Below are 15,609 nucleotides of genomic sequence, written 5' to 3'. Positions count from 1 at the left end.
CTGTGTCCAGTTCTGGGCCCCCAATTATAGGAAGGATGTGGATACACTGGAGAGGGTCCAGCTGAGGGCGACCAAAATAATTAGGGGGTTGGAGCATATGACTTATGGAGAAAGGTTGAGGGACTTAGGGCTGTTTAGTCTGCAGAAGAGAAGACTGAGGGGGAACTTGATAAGAGACTTCAACTTACTGAAGGGAGGCTGCAAAGTGGCAGGAGAGAGGCTGTTCACAGTGGTCATGGATGGCAGAACAAGGAACAATGGTCTCAAGTTGCGGTTGGAAAGTTCCAGGTTGAACATTAGGAAAAACTTTTTCACTAGGAGGGTGGTGAAGCATTGGAATGGTCTACCCAGGGAAGTAGTGGAGTCTCCATCCCTGGAGATGTTTAAGTCTCGCCTCGACAAAGCCCTGTCGGGGCTGATCTGATGGGTTTGGTCCTGCTTAGAGCAGGGGGCTGGACTCGATGACTTTTTTCGGTCTCCTCCAGCTCTATTGTTCTATGATTCTATGATATTATTGTGGTTAAGTTGGAGTTTCATAGACTCGTATGCACGCTCCAACAGCATCCCCCTCAAGACCCATTATAATTCTTTTCCTTCCAAGGTTTTTTCTTGGGTCATCTTGCAGTGGAGAGCAGTGTGTGAGGTCAGCAGAATACAGTCATGGTTTGCTTACAAGACTTTACTTAGAATTTCAGGTGTGTGGGACGTATTGGTTCTACTTCCCTCATAGCTCTGGAGAAATATAAAATTCAGAATGGATTCTAGTACCAGGAGGCATGATCATACATCTTTACAGGACCAACCACAGTGTAGGCTTACAGGAAAAAACAAGATCATGCATAGATTCTTGTCTTGATCACTGGGTCATTAAGTCCTTGAAATTCCTCTAATGGCTTTCACTCAAGGCCCTAGATTAATAAATAGGATTATGCTTTCTACTTTTTATAACTCCAAATACAAGAATAATACATATACATAAATACAATAGTTGCAATCAGGGGAGTACAAACTTGACTGATGATTTATTTGCTCCTTTTTGAGTAAAGCATATTTGAATAATGCGTATTCAAATCCACATTTTCATAAAATTATGGGGGCAGATTGTCACAGGGGTCACGTTGACACTCTGGTGGCCCCTGTGACACTCTGGTGATTCCAGTGGTACCTTATGGCCTCAGGCACCACTGCAGGAACTCTAACCTTTTCTCTAGGGACCTTGCAATGACTTATTCTCAGGCTAGGATACTTGAAGCAAAACCACCTGTTTGTGGTGTTGTATCAGTTCAGTCTTTTCCAGAGCCTGGGGTCTCCTACCTTACAGCCCCATCCTCCAACTTCACTGAAGAACCTCCAACCAACTTTCTTGCTGGAGTCATAATTGGTGCAGGATTACTGAAATCTGTGCTTCATGTTCTGCTTGGAGACCTTGCCTCTGTTCCATGTTTTTGCCCTAGACTTTTCCCCCTTCTCCTCCAACTCCCGCCATGTGGTATACCCTGTCCAGTCTGGAGATGGAATATGGTAAGAGCTAGAACATGAGCACATGTTGCCATGGTAAGTCAGAAATATCTCACTGCCCTGCAATTTATATCCTGGGTATAGGGACACACGTTTGGGGCTACAATTGAAATACCCCACAGCCAACTGTTTGGGACAGAGGGAGGCACTGAGTCTGCCCTGAATGGATCTCTCGCCCATGACACATCTTACCATGGCCCAGCTCTGACTCCTCTATTGGAAAGGAGATGGAGCTTTGAATAAGGGGGAGTAGCCAGTGGGTGGGACTTTTGGCAATACAAGGAGAGAGTTTGAAACCTTGCAGAAGGGAGTCAACAGCTAAGAAGTGTGGAAGGGGCTGTTGCCTCTGTCCCTATTTTACCATTTGAAACGGTGGGCCCTGTACGATGAATGGGCTGGGCGGTGGCAAGACAGGCTGTGCCTCTGCCAGGGAGCCAAGGACCACTTCCATTCCTTGCCAACCAGCTGCATCAGGAGAAAGAATAGGGAAGGAGGGGGCAGGAACTTGGAACTGACTCTTTTGCAGGACAGCTCTGGGCCAGCCCCTGAGTCCAAGACAGCAAAGGGGAAGGGGCAGCCTGAATGGCTTCTCGTGTGTCTCCTGAGATATCAATAGCAACCACTTTCTGGGGGGGAGATCAGTAGCTCATGTCATCTCAGATTTAAGGATCCAAAATAGAGCAGGAGGCCTTTTGCCTGTGTATTTGGCCTGCCATTCCTCCTGCACTACATTGGGTACAAAAGACACCTTTTCAGTTGACAAATATCTTGAGTGTTCTTGAACGAAGCTGTTTGCTTTTCACAGTGTACACAATAGGGTTCATCAGGGGTGGGAAAAGCAGGTAGACATAGCCCAGGACAATCTGAAGTAGAGAATTCTTCCCAAATCTATGTATCATAGTCAAGCCGATCAACGGCGTATAGAAGAGAAAGACAGCACAGAGATGGGAGATGCAGGTGTTCAAAGCCCTGAGGCACTCTGTATGGGATGTGATGCTCAGTACTGTTTTGAAGATCATCACATAAGAGAAGAAGATGAGCAGTGAATCTAAGCCTTCCGTTAAGAGTGCAACATACAGTCCATAGATGCTGTTGACTGTAATGTCTGAACAAGACATTGTCATGACATCTCCATGTGTGCAGTAGCTATGGGAGAGGACATTTTCTCGACAGTATTGGAACTGTTTCAGGAGAATGGGGAATGGAAACATTATGACCACCCCTCTGAGCACACACACCAGCCACATTTTTCCTATTCTCTGTGGTGTTAAGATAGAAGCATATCTCAAGGGCTCACAGATTGCAATGAGGCGGTCAAAGGCCATCAGCAGGAGTACAGAGGACTCTATGCATGTAAGAGAGTGGATGAAGAAAACCTGCACAAAACAAGCATCAAGGCTGATCTCCCTAGAGTTTAGTAAGAATATTCCTAGTGTTGTCAGCATTGTGGTTATTGATAAGGCAAGGTCTGTGATGGCCAACATGGAAAGGAAAATATACATGGGCTCATGGAGGCTTGGATTAGTTTTTATAACAAACACAATGAATGAATTTCCTACTATTGAAGTAACATACATTAAGCAGAAGGGGATAGAGATCCAGCAGTAGACATCTTCTTTCCCAGGTATCCCACTGAGAAGGAACACTTGGTATTGGAATCTGGTGTCATTGATAGTTGACATAATGTACTAGCTTCAAAAATGTCAGTTTCACTCTGAAAGAAAATGAGCAGGAGATTTAATGACATTTAGTGATTCTGGAGAGGAGAAACAACCAGCAAGAGCATAGTCTTGGATTTGTTCCACCAACGAGAAGGCAGAAGGCAGAGTGAATCAGAGCTTTAATCCTTGTAACCCAGTATCTCTTGGCTATTTCTAAATGAAAGTGGATGAAGCCCTGTAATGCCAGTTCCAGACACGCATCCAGATTCAGTTCCAGATGCAAGTCCACATGTTTGAAATGCGGGTGGAAGAAGCCCCACAATAGGCAGCGGTGAGATCTCCTGCACCCAGTATAATTATCCAGTTTTTATGTCTTTGTTCCTGCTGTACTACTTTGGTGAATGCCCGCTGTCAACACTTCAGGTACTACCACGGAAAAGGCAGACGGTGTGGGTGGCCCATCAGACAGGACACTAAATTATGAAAATGCTTAGCCTGGCTTTCTGTGGATGCTCCAAACTACTGTTGACTCATGGATGCTGTCATACTATGGAGACATCTGGTCAACTAATTCTAATCTTCATCCTAATCTCAGTCCTGGACTTTTGACCTATTCCACTAGGCAAAGGGGGAATGTAACAAAGGATTCCTACCTTAGAGAATTTTTATGTAAGTTGGGTGAGGAAAACATTCAGTGGTTGCAAATGGGGTACCTTCTTCTAGTTTGCACATTTTCAATGATTTGTTCTGTTTTCCCCCATTTGACAATTTAAAACATATCTTTTTGTAGTTAATAAATGTATTCTTTGTTTATAATATAACTCAATTTCTGTTACATTTAGCAGGTGTGGGGGGAGAGGCTGTTTTTTAATGCCTCCTTATTGAGGGAGAAGGAGAACTTTCTTTAAATTTGGGTTTGCCCCCCAACAGGGATGGACATCTCAGTGGTGTGGCAAGGTCCTTAATATGAGGCATCCTAGAGCATATCTCAATGTTTGTATTGTTCTGAGGTTTGGCCCTACCTCTCAGTATGCTGGAGGAGGCTTAAGAATGTGACTCAGCAAGACAGAGGTAAGCATGCCTAGGTTGACAGAAAAGGTGGACTCAGTATCTTCAGCATGTCAGGTGTCATCCAAGTGTCCAACCCATCACACCTCATCTCGTTTTTACCTTGTATTTGTTAGTTCTGCTGCCTACTTGAGCATTGTTTGACTTTACTATTGGATCCTTCACACAAACACACTTTCTTTATCTCCACTTCCAAATGTAGAACATTGTATAATGATATGCCTGTAACCACATGAAAAACATATGGCAAGATCTGTCTTTATATTTGTCTGTCTTACACTGAATATATTTATATTTTCATTGCCTAATATTATATTTTCTTTTTCATTTCTCCACTCATGAAATTACAAATTATGCCACTGCTTTCTTTGCAGTACTTGGGATAAGTTATTTGGGACAGGTTCTTTAATTCACGTACAGTGACTTCAGTGGCATCATTCATGATTTCCACATGTAAATTCCATCAGATCAGGGCTCTGTTAATCTTAAATTGCCAGTTGCTCTCGGTAATACACATTGACCCTCAAGATTTCTTCCAAGAAAGTGAAGTATTCTTCTAGGCCAGGATGGTTTTGTTTGAATCTGGAAATGTGGCTCATCCTATAGGCTTCTCTTCATCCTCAGGGGCTCTGCCTCCTCTAGCGCTATAAAGATTTGAATGCATCTGGCAAGTTACAAATCTAACACAGACAGTTACTTAAGCTAGGCTGGGGAAGGAATAGATTTACAAATGGCTGAATAGTGTGAACATTGTTTGCACACCTATCCATTGGAGCATTTAAATTGCTTCATGTTTGTATATCATGTGATAATATAAACTAAATACAACCAGGTTCCTGCACTTCAACTCTACTCTCTGCAACACCATTAGTGAGCGGTTTTGTTCTTTTATGACTTTATGGAAAGTTTTCATCAAGTATTGATGGGGGACTCTTTAAACTTAAGGGTTAGAGTGAGCTTCTTGTCAGTTACCAGAAGACAGTATCATACAATTGTTCCTTGAACAAAGAGCTACTGACATAAACTCTTTATAACAGTATTTGAATACTTCTTAAATAGTTAGTAACCAAAAGTGTTGAAGCAGTAAAGTTACCACCACTCCTTCCTTTATCGATTCCACTAACACTGCTGCTGCCTTTCAATAGATATGTGTGTCATCAGTGCTAGGTTTTTCATATCTCTACCACCATGAAATCTTCTGGCATAACTTTTTGCACATCTGTCCTTCAGTAGACACACGTGAGATTGGTCTTTCCCCTCTTCTCTTCTTTCAGAAATGAGCTCTCAGATAGAGTGGGACATAAAAGCCTCGTCTACACGTGCACGCTACTTCGAAGTAGCGGCGCCAACTTCGAAATAGCGCCCGTCACGGCTACACGTGTTGGGCGCTATTTCGAAGCTAACTTCAATGTTAGGCAGCGAGATGTCGAAGTTGCTAACCCCATGAGGGGATGGGAATAGCGCCCTACTTCGACGTTCAACATCGAAGTAGGGAACGTGTAGACGATCCGAGTCCCGCAACATCGAAATAGCGGGGTCCTCCATGGCGGCCATCAGCTGAGGGGTTGAGAGACGCTCTCTCTCCAGCCCCTGCAGGGCTCTATGGTCACCGTGTGCAGCAGCCCTTAGCCCAGGACTTCTCGCTGCTGCTGCTGCAGCTGGGGAGCCATGCTGCATGCACAGGGTCTGCAACCAGTTGTCGGCTCTGTGGATCTTGTGTTGTTTAGTGCAACTGTGTCTAGGAGGGACCCTTTAAGGGAGCGGCTTGCTGTTGAGTCCGCCCTGTGATCCTGTCTGCAGCTGTTCCTGGCACCCTTATATCGATGTGTGCTACTTTGGCGTGTAGACGTTCTCTCGCAGCGCCTATTTCGATGTGGTGCTGCCCAACGTCGACGTTGAACGTCAATGTTGCCAGCCCTGGAGGACGTGTAGACGCTATTCATCAAAATAGCTTATTTCGATGTCACTACATCGAAATAAGCTATTTCAATGTAGCGTTCACGTGTAGACGTAGCCAAAATGTCATGTGGATTTCTTCAGAATCTGACAAGATCACAACTCGTCCATCACTCAGTTGCTTGTTAGCAAGCAAAGTCTAATAAGTCCTCTACAGGGCTCCTCAGGTTCTGTCAGTGTGTAACCTGTATCTAGGTGTAAGCAGTTCCCACTGAAGGCAGGGTGGCCTTGTGGCTAGGTCCCCTTTCTGGGGCCTAGGGGACCAGGGTGTGAGTCTTCACCCTCCACCATACAGGCTGAAGGATAAGGCTCTGAGAATCTAGTTTCCTCTTCTGCAGGAGAGGGGTTCAATGGGGGGGCTCTCCCTCTGTGCCTGGGGGAGGGTCCTGAGACTCCATCCTCTGGCGGCCAACCCTGTGGCAGCGCTGGCTCAGGCCTTGCTTTCCTCAGGGCCAGCTTCGGCCTCTTGCCTGGTCAGCCCTGAACCGGGTTGGCTTCCCTTCTTTTGTGCTCCTCCAGGTCTGACACTAGTTTCCGGTGAACCAGTGTGGGGCTGATTGGACAAACAGGCTCAGTTTAACCTCTGCCCTGCCTGGCCTTCCTCTCACACTCTTGCACATTTTCCCCGTGTAAAGACTCCCATAGGGCTCTGCCCTTCCCCCAGCTTTGTTCCTTCTCTCCTCTAGAAAAGTCTGCATCCATATGATCCTTCCCCGCATGATGCTGGATCTGAAAGGAGAAGGGTTGGAGGTTGAGGTACCACTTCATTATTCTGAGGTTTGTCTCTTTCACTGCCTGTAGCCAGTGCAGAGAGGCACGGTTGGTAATGAGAGTAAAGTGTCTGCCCAGGAGGTAATATCAGGTGTGAGGGGAATCTGCCAATAGCCCTTTGATATGTCAAGGGTAGTAATGTATTCTGCTTCCTGAAGCCGACTGAGCAGCACATACTTGCAGAGCATTGCCTTCAAAGACCGATTGAACCACTCTACTAGTCCATCAGTTTGGGGGTCATAGATGGACATCCAAAGTGTCTTGATTTTTAACAGCCGGCACAATTGTTGCACCATTTGGGACATAAAGTTTCTCCCTTGATCCGTTAGGATCTCCGGAGGGACCCTGACCTGGGCGAAGTTGCTCATGAGCTCAGTTGCCACCCTCTTGGCACTCGTGGAGCATAGAGGAACAGGTTCCGAGTATTGGCTTGCATAGTCAATGACAATGAGGATAAACCACTACCCAGCTGCCCTCTTCTCCACTGGGCCAACTATATCAATGCTGATCTGCTTGAAGGGTATACTCACGAGTGGGAGAGGAACTAACTAGGCCTTCTTCACGGATTGCAGTGCTGTGAGCTGGCACTCTGGGCAGGAGGCACAGAAGTCTGCAACCTCCCTGTGGATCCTGGGCCAAAAGAAGCGGGCCAGGACCTAGCCAGTGTATTGTCTCTTCCCAGGTGTCCTGCCATGGGAATTGCATGGGCAAGCTGCATGACCTCTCGCCAGTATGGCTGGGGAACTAAGAGCTGATGGTGCACTTCTCCCCTCTGTGGGTTCTTCTCTATGTGGTAGAGACAGTCTCCCTGGAATTCAAAATGGGGGATCTGTCCCACTTGATGAGGTCTGGTAGTCTCTCCATTCACTACCATCAGCTGATTATATGCTCGGCTCAGAATCTCATCCACCCTCTGCTCCCTGACAAAGTCCGAGGGCCTCATGAGGTCTGCAGATTCAGGCAGTGGGGGTGGCTCCATCTTCAGCTGACAAGGCCCACAGCCCACCAAGTCCCTTCCCCTGGGTCTGCCACTTCCCCCACTCCAGCAAGAGTTGTGGTTCCCCTCTTCACCATGCTCAATGGCTGGGGTTGCTGTTCCCTAACTGAATTCTTCCCAAGTCCTGCTACTAGATCTCTAAAATGTCCCCAGTCTCGACCCAATATCACTGGATAGGCAAGCACTGGGGCCAGGCCAACCATCAACGGTCCTTCATGTCTTCCCACTCAAAGGGTTACCCAGGTGCAGGGATAGGCCTTCATGTCCCCGTGGATGCACTGCAGCCTGATGGTGCATTGAGGGGACCCTAAGTCAGGCACAAGCATTTGCCAAAGCAGGGTCTGGGTGTACCCTGAGTCAATCAACCCAATTGCCTCCGCCCCATTGATGTGCACAGGGATGGTCAGCTTGGCAGGATCTTGGGGTTGTATCCATATTTGTGGGGTCCAGAGCTTCCCAACGTTGCATTCCATGTACAGGCAGTCTCAGGACCAGTGCCCATTGCCCCTGCATGTGAAGCAGGAATCCTGTAGCAGGGTGACATTGTGTCGGGTGCACCCCGAAGTGCCCAGGGTGGGGATGGATGTGGAACAGTGTTTCCAGGCTGGGGCGCGAGTGGGGTTGCTGGTACCTTGTCAGAAGGGCAGTTGGTTTCCCTATGGAGGAGATGTTGGTCTGGTCCAAAACCCAGGGGTTGGAGCCTGGGGTTTCCCCAGTAGGCCCGAGTCTTTTAGGGCCCAGGGAGGGGCAGCAGGCACTTGTGACCACTGGCCTTCCTCAGTCACTCACAATGACCTGGAGCCTAGAGAGGGAGTCGTCCTGGGAGACTTGGACTCTAGATAACTCTCCATCAACTGGATGGCTGTGGTCATATTTTCCAGGTGGTTCTTCATCACCCTTTCCTTTCCACCAGAGGGCAGAATCTGGTTGGACTGTTCAAGCAGGACCTGCTCGGCTTACCTGCACCTGGTCTTTGTTTTGGGCTTCAACTACCTCCAGCAGGCATCCCACAGCTTCTGGGCAATTAAGCAGGGTCAGACTCCAGGGATCCGTACTTCCCCAAGGAATCGCTGGCAGAAAGTCTCTTTAGACATATCCTGGGCATCCAGGATTGCTGCCTTGACCTGGGCATAGTCCTGAGTGGCCACAGCATCCAGTGCCCGATATGCAGTCTTGGCAACCCCTGTCAAGTATGCTGCCAAGATGCCACCCACTGCCCTCAGACCCACCGGGCTACAGAGGCTGTGCACTCAAACCTATCCAGGAATGCCTCTGGATCATCCTCCAGGCCCATCTTTGCGAGCTTGCTTGGTGCCGGCACAGGTGCTGGTGGCTCATCCGGGGTTCTGGGGTGTAGCAGGAAAGTCACCTGCTGCATCAGCTGTTGTTGGTGGGTTGCTAATTCCCCAGGTAGCTGTTGCTGATTCTAGTTCATCCGTTGGAGCGGCTTCTGTGGTTGCTGGTTGGCCTTTTGCTCCACCATTTACTTCAGCTGGGGCTCCATTGCTTTAGCGGTTCGCAACTGCTGGGTCTATGGCTATCACAGTAGGATGGCCATTCCACAGAGCCTGGGCAATGCCCACATCCTACATCATGTGTGAAAGGTTCCCATCAATGGCAGGGTGATCTCGTGGTAAGGTTCCCATTCTGCGGCCTAGGGACCCAGGGTGTGGGTCTTCAGTCTCCACCCTAGAGACTGTAGGATAAGTTTGGGTGGGGCCCCAAGAGTCCAGTTTCCTCTGCCAAGGGAGAGGGCTTCCCTGTGGGGGGGGGTCCCCCTTTGTGCCTGAGAGAGAGTCCTCAGGCTCCACCCTCTGGCGGCCAAGCTGGTGGCAGCTCTGGCTTGGGCCCTGCTTGCCTTAGAGCAGATCCTGCCTCTAGGCTGGTTAGTCCTGAACTGGACTGGCTTCTCTCCTCTTATGCTGCTCCCGTCTGGACACTGGCTGTAGGTGAACCAGGGTGGGGCTGATCGGGCAAACAGGCTCGATTTAACCCCTGCCCTGCCTGGCTTCCCTCTCACACTCTTACACTGGGCTAGAATCAGGCATTGGGATCAGTATATAAAATATTTGTTCCCTGAGCTTTCACTCAGTAACACGTCGTAACCCCGACCCCTGTTACTCAGGGACAGTGAGGGAATGCAGGAAAGGATTTGCAAGTGAAATGGATGAGTTTTCATGGGACTGGAACTTCATTTTATGCATGGGAGTCATCTAATGTTCTTTCTCTCCTGTTCTCTGCCTGTGTCTGTCCTGTATTTGTAAAATATGTAGCACCAGGAGAGGCTCTGGAACAGAAATGGAGCTCAGGTGTGTGCTATGGAGCTCTGTTGGGTGAACTATTGGGTTGCATAGGATAGGAAAAGTCCATCTCGCTCTTAACAGCAAGTCATTGCAAAAGAAGCAAAAAAGTGAATTAACAGCTTAAGAAAAGCTCCCTAAGTGAGCATTACAGGGAGGCGCAGAGAAAGCACAGAGCTACAAGGTGGGAAGAGTTTATCTCCTGGCTCCAGCCATTTTACACAGCTTCTTCTGCCAGTGTTGGGAGTCTGTGCAAAGGTGAGACAGATGTTGCTGAGAATCTCTTCATACTGAGGCCGTGTCTACACTACAAAATAAAACTGATTTTATTAAAATCGATTTCTTAATTCTGGGTGTTATCCATTTGATTTGGAGCATCTTCACTTTCCTACATCCTCCCCACAAAATTGACTTTCTGCTGCCATGCCCAAGTAGCTTCAATTGAGTTTAAACTGAATGTTACTGTAGTGTATTGTGGGAAACTATCCCACAGTTCCCTGAGCCCTGTTGCATTCTGGCCCTACAAATAAATGTGGGTATATGACACCATCTTCCCACATTTCATTCCCCTCTTTCCCCTGACATGTTAAGTATGTTTAAGTAGAAAGGGTTGTTACACTGAAGCCCAAATGAATCATCAGTAATGGCCCAGGGCGGCTAAAAGATGGTGCACAGTTGACAGCCATAAAAATCGTGACTGCCCACAGAGGCCCTTTCTGGGACTTGAATTTGGATTTAGGCCACCTGCAAAAAAAGGCCCTTTTGTCCAAATAGACACACGTGTTACACTGAAACTCAAATGCGTCATCAGTAATGGGCCAGGGCGACTAAAAGACAGTATGCTGGCATCAGCCACAAAATTGTGACTGCCCATGGAGGCCCTTTCAGGACACGAATCTGGATTTAGATCACCCACCAAAAGGGACCCTCATGTCCAAGTAGACATGGTTGTTACACTAAAATTCAAATAATGATTCATCAGGCTAAAAGACACCAGACTAAAGCCAGGTTTGCACATGGAAAAGAAGACCCTTAGGACATGAATATTCCCCACTGCAAGCCTTATATCAACATCAGCAACATTATATAATTGGTAATTGTAGAGTTAATACATTGCCTTCATTGAAACATGTATGGCTCGAGGCGGCTACAAGACCCCTGGCTACAGCCAGCCCCTCAAATTAATGACCCCTGAGGGAGAGGTTCCCCGTGCAGCTAGAAGAGCCCCAGCTCCAGCCAGCCCTCCAAAATCGTGACCCTGGTCACGTGTGGTCTGCCCGTCACCTTGCGCAGCATGTCCTTTTATGGGTTTGGAGTCAAGTCACGTGATGTGGCTGGGCACAGGAATGTTCTAGAAAGTGTGGTGCTTTCAGGAGAAGGGAAAGGAGGAGATGTGGGGGTCAGGACAACTTGTAAATGGCTGAAAAGAAGTTTCTCATTCTACCAGACAAACACGGCCCCCACACACAGCCTAGCTGATATATGGTATGGGGGCCAGTGGCTGGCGCCAGGCAATACAGAAAAAAAAGGCAGCTAGCAGGGTTATACACAGAAGTACAGACCCCACAGCTGTGCTCCTAACAGAGAAGAAGAAGGAAGATTTTTAGCCTCTCGTGACCGTACAGCCATGGGCTTTCAGGCGCTGAATTATAATGATCCTGTTGCCTAATTCCTATGCTCTTGAAGCAGTGGAGATGTAAGAGGCTAGACCGGAGGACTATGGTGCATTATGAGGCACATATGGGACATCTGTGGAGGCTAATGAGTTCAATTTAAAGACATGCTGCATCCTCACTACCCTTCATTTGGATTTTTAAAATCGAATTGAATGCTACACCTGTTGGGTGACTATGATTTTAGGATTTCAAGATCATGTTGATTTTAGTGGTCCATAGATAGAGCTGATGGAATGTACAGTGAGTACAGACACTGGGAAAATTGGGCTAACTGACTTAAAATTGATTTTATCTGATAGTGTAGATGCAGCCTGACAGGCACAGACACACGCTTATTTGAAAACTCCCTTATTCAACCATCTTATACTTTATTCCTGAAGTTGAGAATGAGGAGTGTTTCAGTCATGAAGGCCGGCAAGTGACTCACTTTAGCCCTCATAATAGATTCCAAGAGGGCTGAAACACAGGTTGATAACTCCATTAGATCTACTTGGTAAGCACCATCACCCCACAATGTGTTGACTCCCAAGGCCCAGTCTGGTGGGATTCCAACACACGAGGGGAGCGGGTATGAGGCCTGATATCTGGCACTCACAGACCAGAGGGAGGACAGAGATGCTGGTAGCCCTCTAACTCTTGACAGAGCTATGCAGTTTTGAATTCCTGTCTTCCCAATTGAGATAGAATATGATACCTCAGAAAAACCATTTGTTGATTACATTTCTAAAGGGAATGCACCAATCACTGGTATTATTCATTTCATAGAGCTGGAAGGGACCTTTGGAGGTCACCAAGTCCACACCCACCCCTCTTGACAAAGCCAAGCACCAACTTTAACAGGCTTATTTGTTTTTCAATCTACTTGTACCAGTCCTCTAAATAGCCTTCTCAAATATTGAACTCACCACACTGGGCTCAGGACAGCGTTGAAACCACTGAGCTAACCCTCAAACGAAGAAGATCACCCTTTGCTCCTTCACTCCCAGAGTTGGGCCCAGAGCCCAGCACATAGTGCACCTCTAGAAATGAGACCCCAGAAAAATTCTTACCAGTTCATTGCAGTTTTAAAACTCAAAGCTCACCTGGAATGGAAGATGTCTGTGTTCTTAACTAGCACACTGAGCAGCATGGACAGATGCAAAGGCAGGATTCCCAAGCAGACATCAGTTCCAGCCCTCCAGTCCTGTCACTGACTCATCCCCACAGCCCAGCTGAGACCCCTGCAGTTGCACTGAGCATCTGCACATGGAAGCAGCTGGCAGCCTTTCGCGGTACTTCACTTTTTAAAGAGAAAAAAGTCTGCCAATGTGCCTAACTGCTGCTAGAAGGGCAGCAGCCACTGGCACCGGAGGTCTGCAGCCTAAAGGACAAGGAGTTATGGGAGAGATTGCACAGGCAGCAGGCAGTGTGTGTTCAGCTAGGGGGAAACCACCGTTATGAAGCATGCTGGTACATTCCCGTGGGAACCACTGGACCATCAGGGAGCCTGCTGCAGGCTCTCTGGTTTGTTTGACACAGTCTGTTGTTGACAAATACACACTGTTTCTTCGCACCTTATGTGATATTACTGGATTTTAAAATGAACATGAGAACCATTAGTGCTAGGAAGTTTCCCCCAAATCTTATGCCAAGTGGGTCAAGGGATGTGTATAATGAAAGCCGGTGAGTCACTGAATCTGTTTATGCGTCTAGTATATCTGTATTAGTTTTGTATGTGAAGTTATGAGAGTGGATCTTGACTTGCATTAGAAATATTAAGTTCTGGGAATTAAAAAGAGGAGGTGTGATTTCCTCCCAGCCAGGCAAACATTGACTTAAAAGAGAAAGTGGCTCATCAGACTCCTATCCACATCTTAGGACTTTAGCAGAGACATGTCATCTAGAAGTCTGGCAATAGCAGAACATCCCTGGACAGAACACTGCCAGGAAACCTGGTCATGTGTTTCTCCATTGTGAACATGATTCCAGGCACACACTTCCCTCCACACAAACACGGGTGTAAAGAACCCAGAGAATCACCTTTATGTTGAGAAGAGGCATCAAAGCACACAGGAGTGCTGCAGTCAAGTTAGGGTCAACTTGCCTGATTTTACAATTCTTTTCCCTCCAGTTTTTTTCAGTTGTGATCTTGGGTGGGGGGCACAGCAGTCTGTGAAGCTAGCAGAAGACAATCATGGTTTGCTTCCCATTCCTTACATAGCATTTCACCTTCATGGATGTCTTTATTCCATTCCCCCACACCTCTGGAAAGATACCAAATTCAGGGTGGATTCTAGCACCAAGTGGCATGGCCGTATGTCTTTCTAGGACCAACTAATGCTTAACTACACAGGAAAAAGAACATATATAGATTATTGTCTTGATCACAGGGTCATGAAGTCCCTTAAATTCTACTCATGGTTGTCCCTCAAAGCCCTGCATTAATAAATAAGATTATACTTTGTACTTTTGATGTAAGTCCACAAAAAAGAATAATACATCCCCGTGAATAAAATATACGCATTCAGGGAAGCAGAAGCTTCTGTATGATGGTTTATTTGCCTCATTTTGCATAAAGCATATTTGGGTTATGCATAATCACACATTCAAGACCACATTTCCATAAAATTATGGGGCAGATAGTGAAGGGGGCAACTTTGTCCCTCTGGTGGCCACAGTGACACTCCGGGGTCTCCAGTGGTACCTTAAGGCCTCATGGACCCACTGCAGGCACCCTAAACTTTGCTTTAGGTTTTCATCTCATATATTCTCCCCCTACCTCCTCCAACTGTCAGGGTGGTTGCCGTATACTCATTTGGGCTGGGCTGGGCTAGGAGGAAGACTGTTCCTCTCTCAGAGAACCAGGAACCATTTCCATCCTTTTCCAAGCATTACTATTGATCTAAACACAGTAAAGGAGGAGGAGAGAACTGGGGTTTGAGTCTCTTGCAGGACTGTGTGTGTCAGTCCCTCACCTCCAGGCAGCTCTGTTCTTAACCAGTGGGGAGTGGGCTCAGTAAGTAGGAGGTACAAAGCCAGGAAAGGGAAGTGGCAGCTTGAATGGCTTCTCCTGGGGCTGACGTGTTAATCATGTCTCTGACATGATTCAGTTGCAAGTGCATGGCTTAGGGCACAGGGGAAGGGTGGGTGTCTGTGCCCCTTAAATAGCCCCACTAAAGACCAGGTGCAGGCTTCTGGATCACACAGTACCCAGAGCATGAGGAATGGCCAGCACAGCCGCTAGGGAAGAGCTCTGCCACTTTTTTCTTTACCCACCATTCTTTAACAAACAACAGGAAAGTGACAGGACAGGTGTCGTGAGAAGGAACAGCCACATCTCTTCCCTTTACTGACTGTACTGAGAGGAATTCTGAGGTCAGAGAAATCACCAATATGTCCCTTTCTGGGCCAACATCCAAGGGGTCCACTGGCACTTGGTTAACACAGATGCTTTTCAAAACGGCTTCCTATCTTGGTCACCTTCCGCAGTTATTCTATCCTACCTCTCCAGCCCATCACCCATTGCTCTACACTTTTCACCCATGTTAGCCGCTGTCCCCAGAGTGCAGATCAGAAGGTCATGTTGTCTCAAATGTAAAGTTTCCAGGATGCAAAAGGAGGCCTTTGCCTGTGTTACTGGATTCCCATGTCTCCTTCACTGGACAGAGTGTAGAAGGAACCCT

General features: G+C 47.3%; 1 protein-coding gene across 1 annotated transcript; it reads right to left on the bottom strand.

Annotated features, from left to right (window-relative positions):
• Window positions 1-2,270: 2,270 nt before the first annotated feature.
• LOC142000884 (olfactory receptor 51G2-like) lies at window positions 2,271-3,200 on the bottom strand. Its single transcript, XM_074979640.1, has one exon. It carries the CDS (start codon window positions 3,198-3,200, stop codon window positions 2,271-2,273), a length of 930 nt encoding a protein of 309 aa, XP_074835741.1.
• Window positions 3,201-15,609: the final 12,409 nt, after the last annotated feature.

The sequence above is a fragment of the Carettochelys insculpta genome, chromosome 1, assembly GCF_033958435.1.
Source record: "Carettochelys insculpta isolate YL-2023 chromosome 1, ASM3395843v1, whole genome shotgun sequence".
In the NCBI taxonomy this organism is placed as follows: domain Eukaryota; kingdom Metazoa; phylum Chordata; order Testudines; family Carettochelyidae; genus Carettochelys; species Carettochelys insculpta.
This window is presented reverse-complemented; position numbering and strand designations above follow the sequence as displayed.

Excerpts from the sequence above, each read along its gene's own strand:
- LOC142000884 (XM_074979640.1), bottom strand. The coding sequence starts at position 3,200 with ATGTCAACTATCAATGACACCAGATTCCAATACCAAGTGTTCCTTCTC.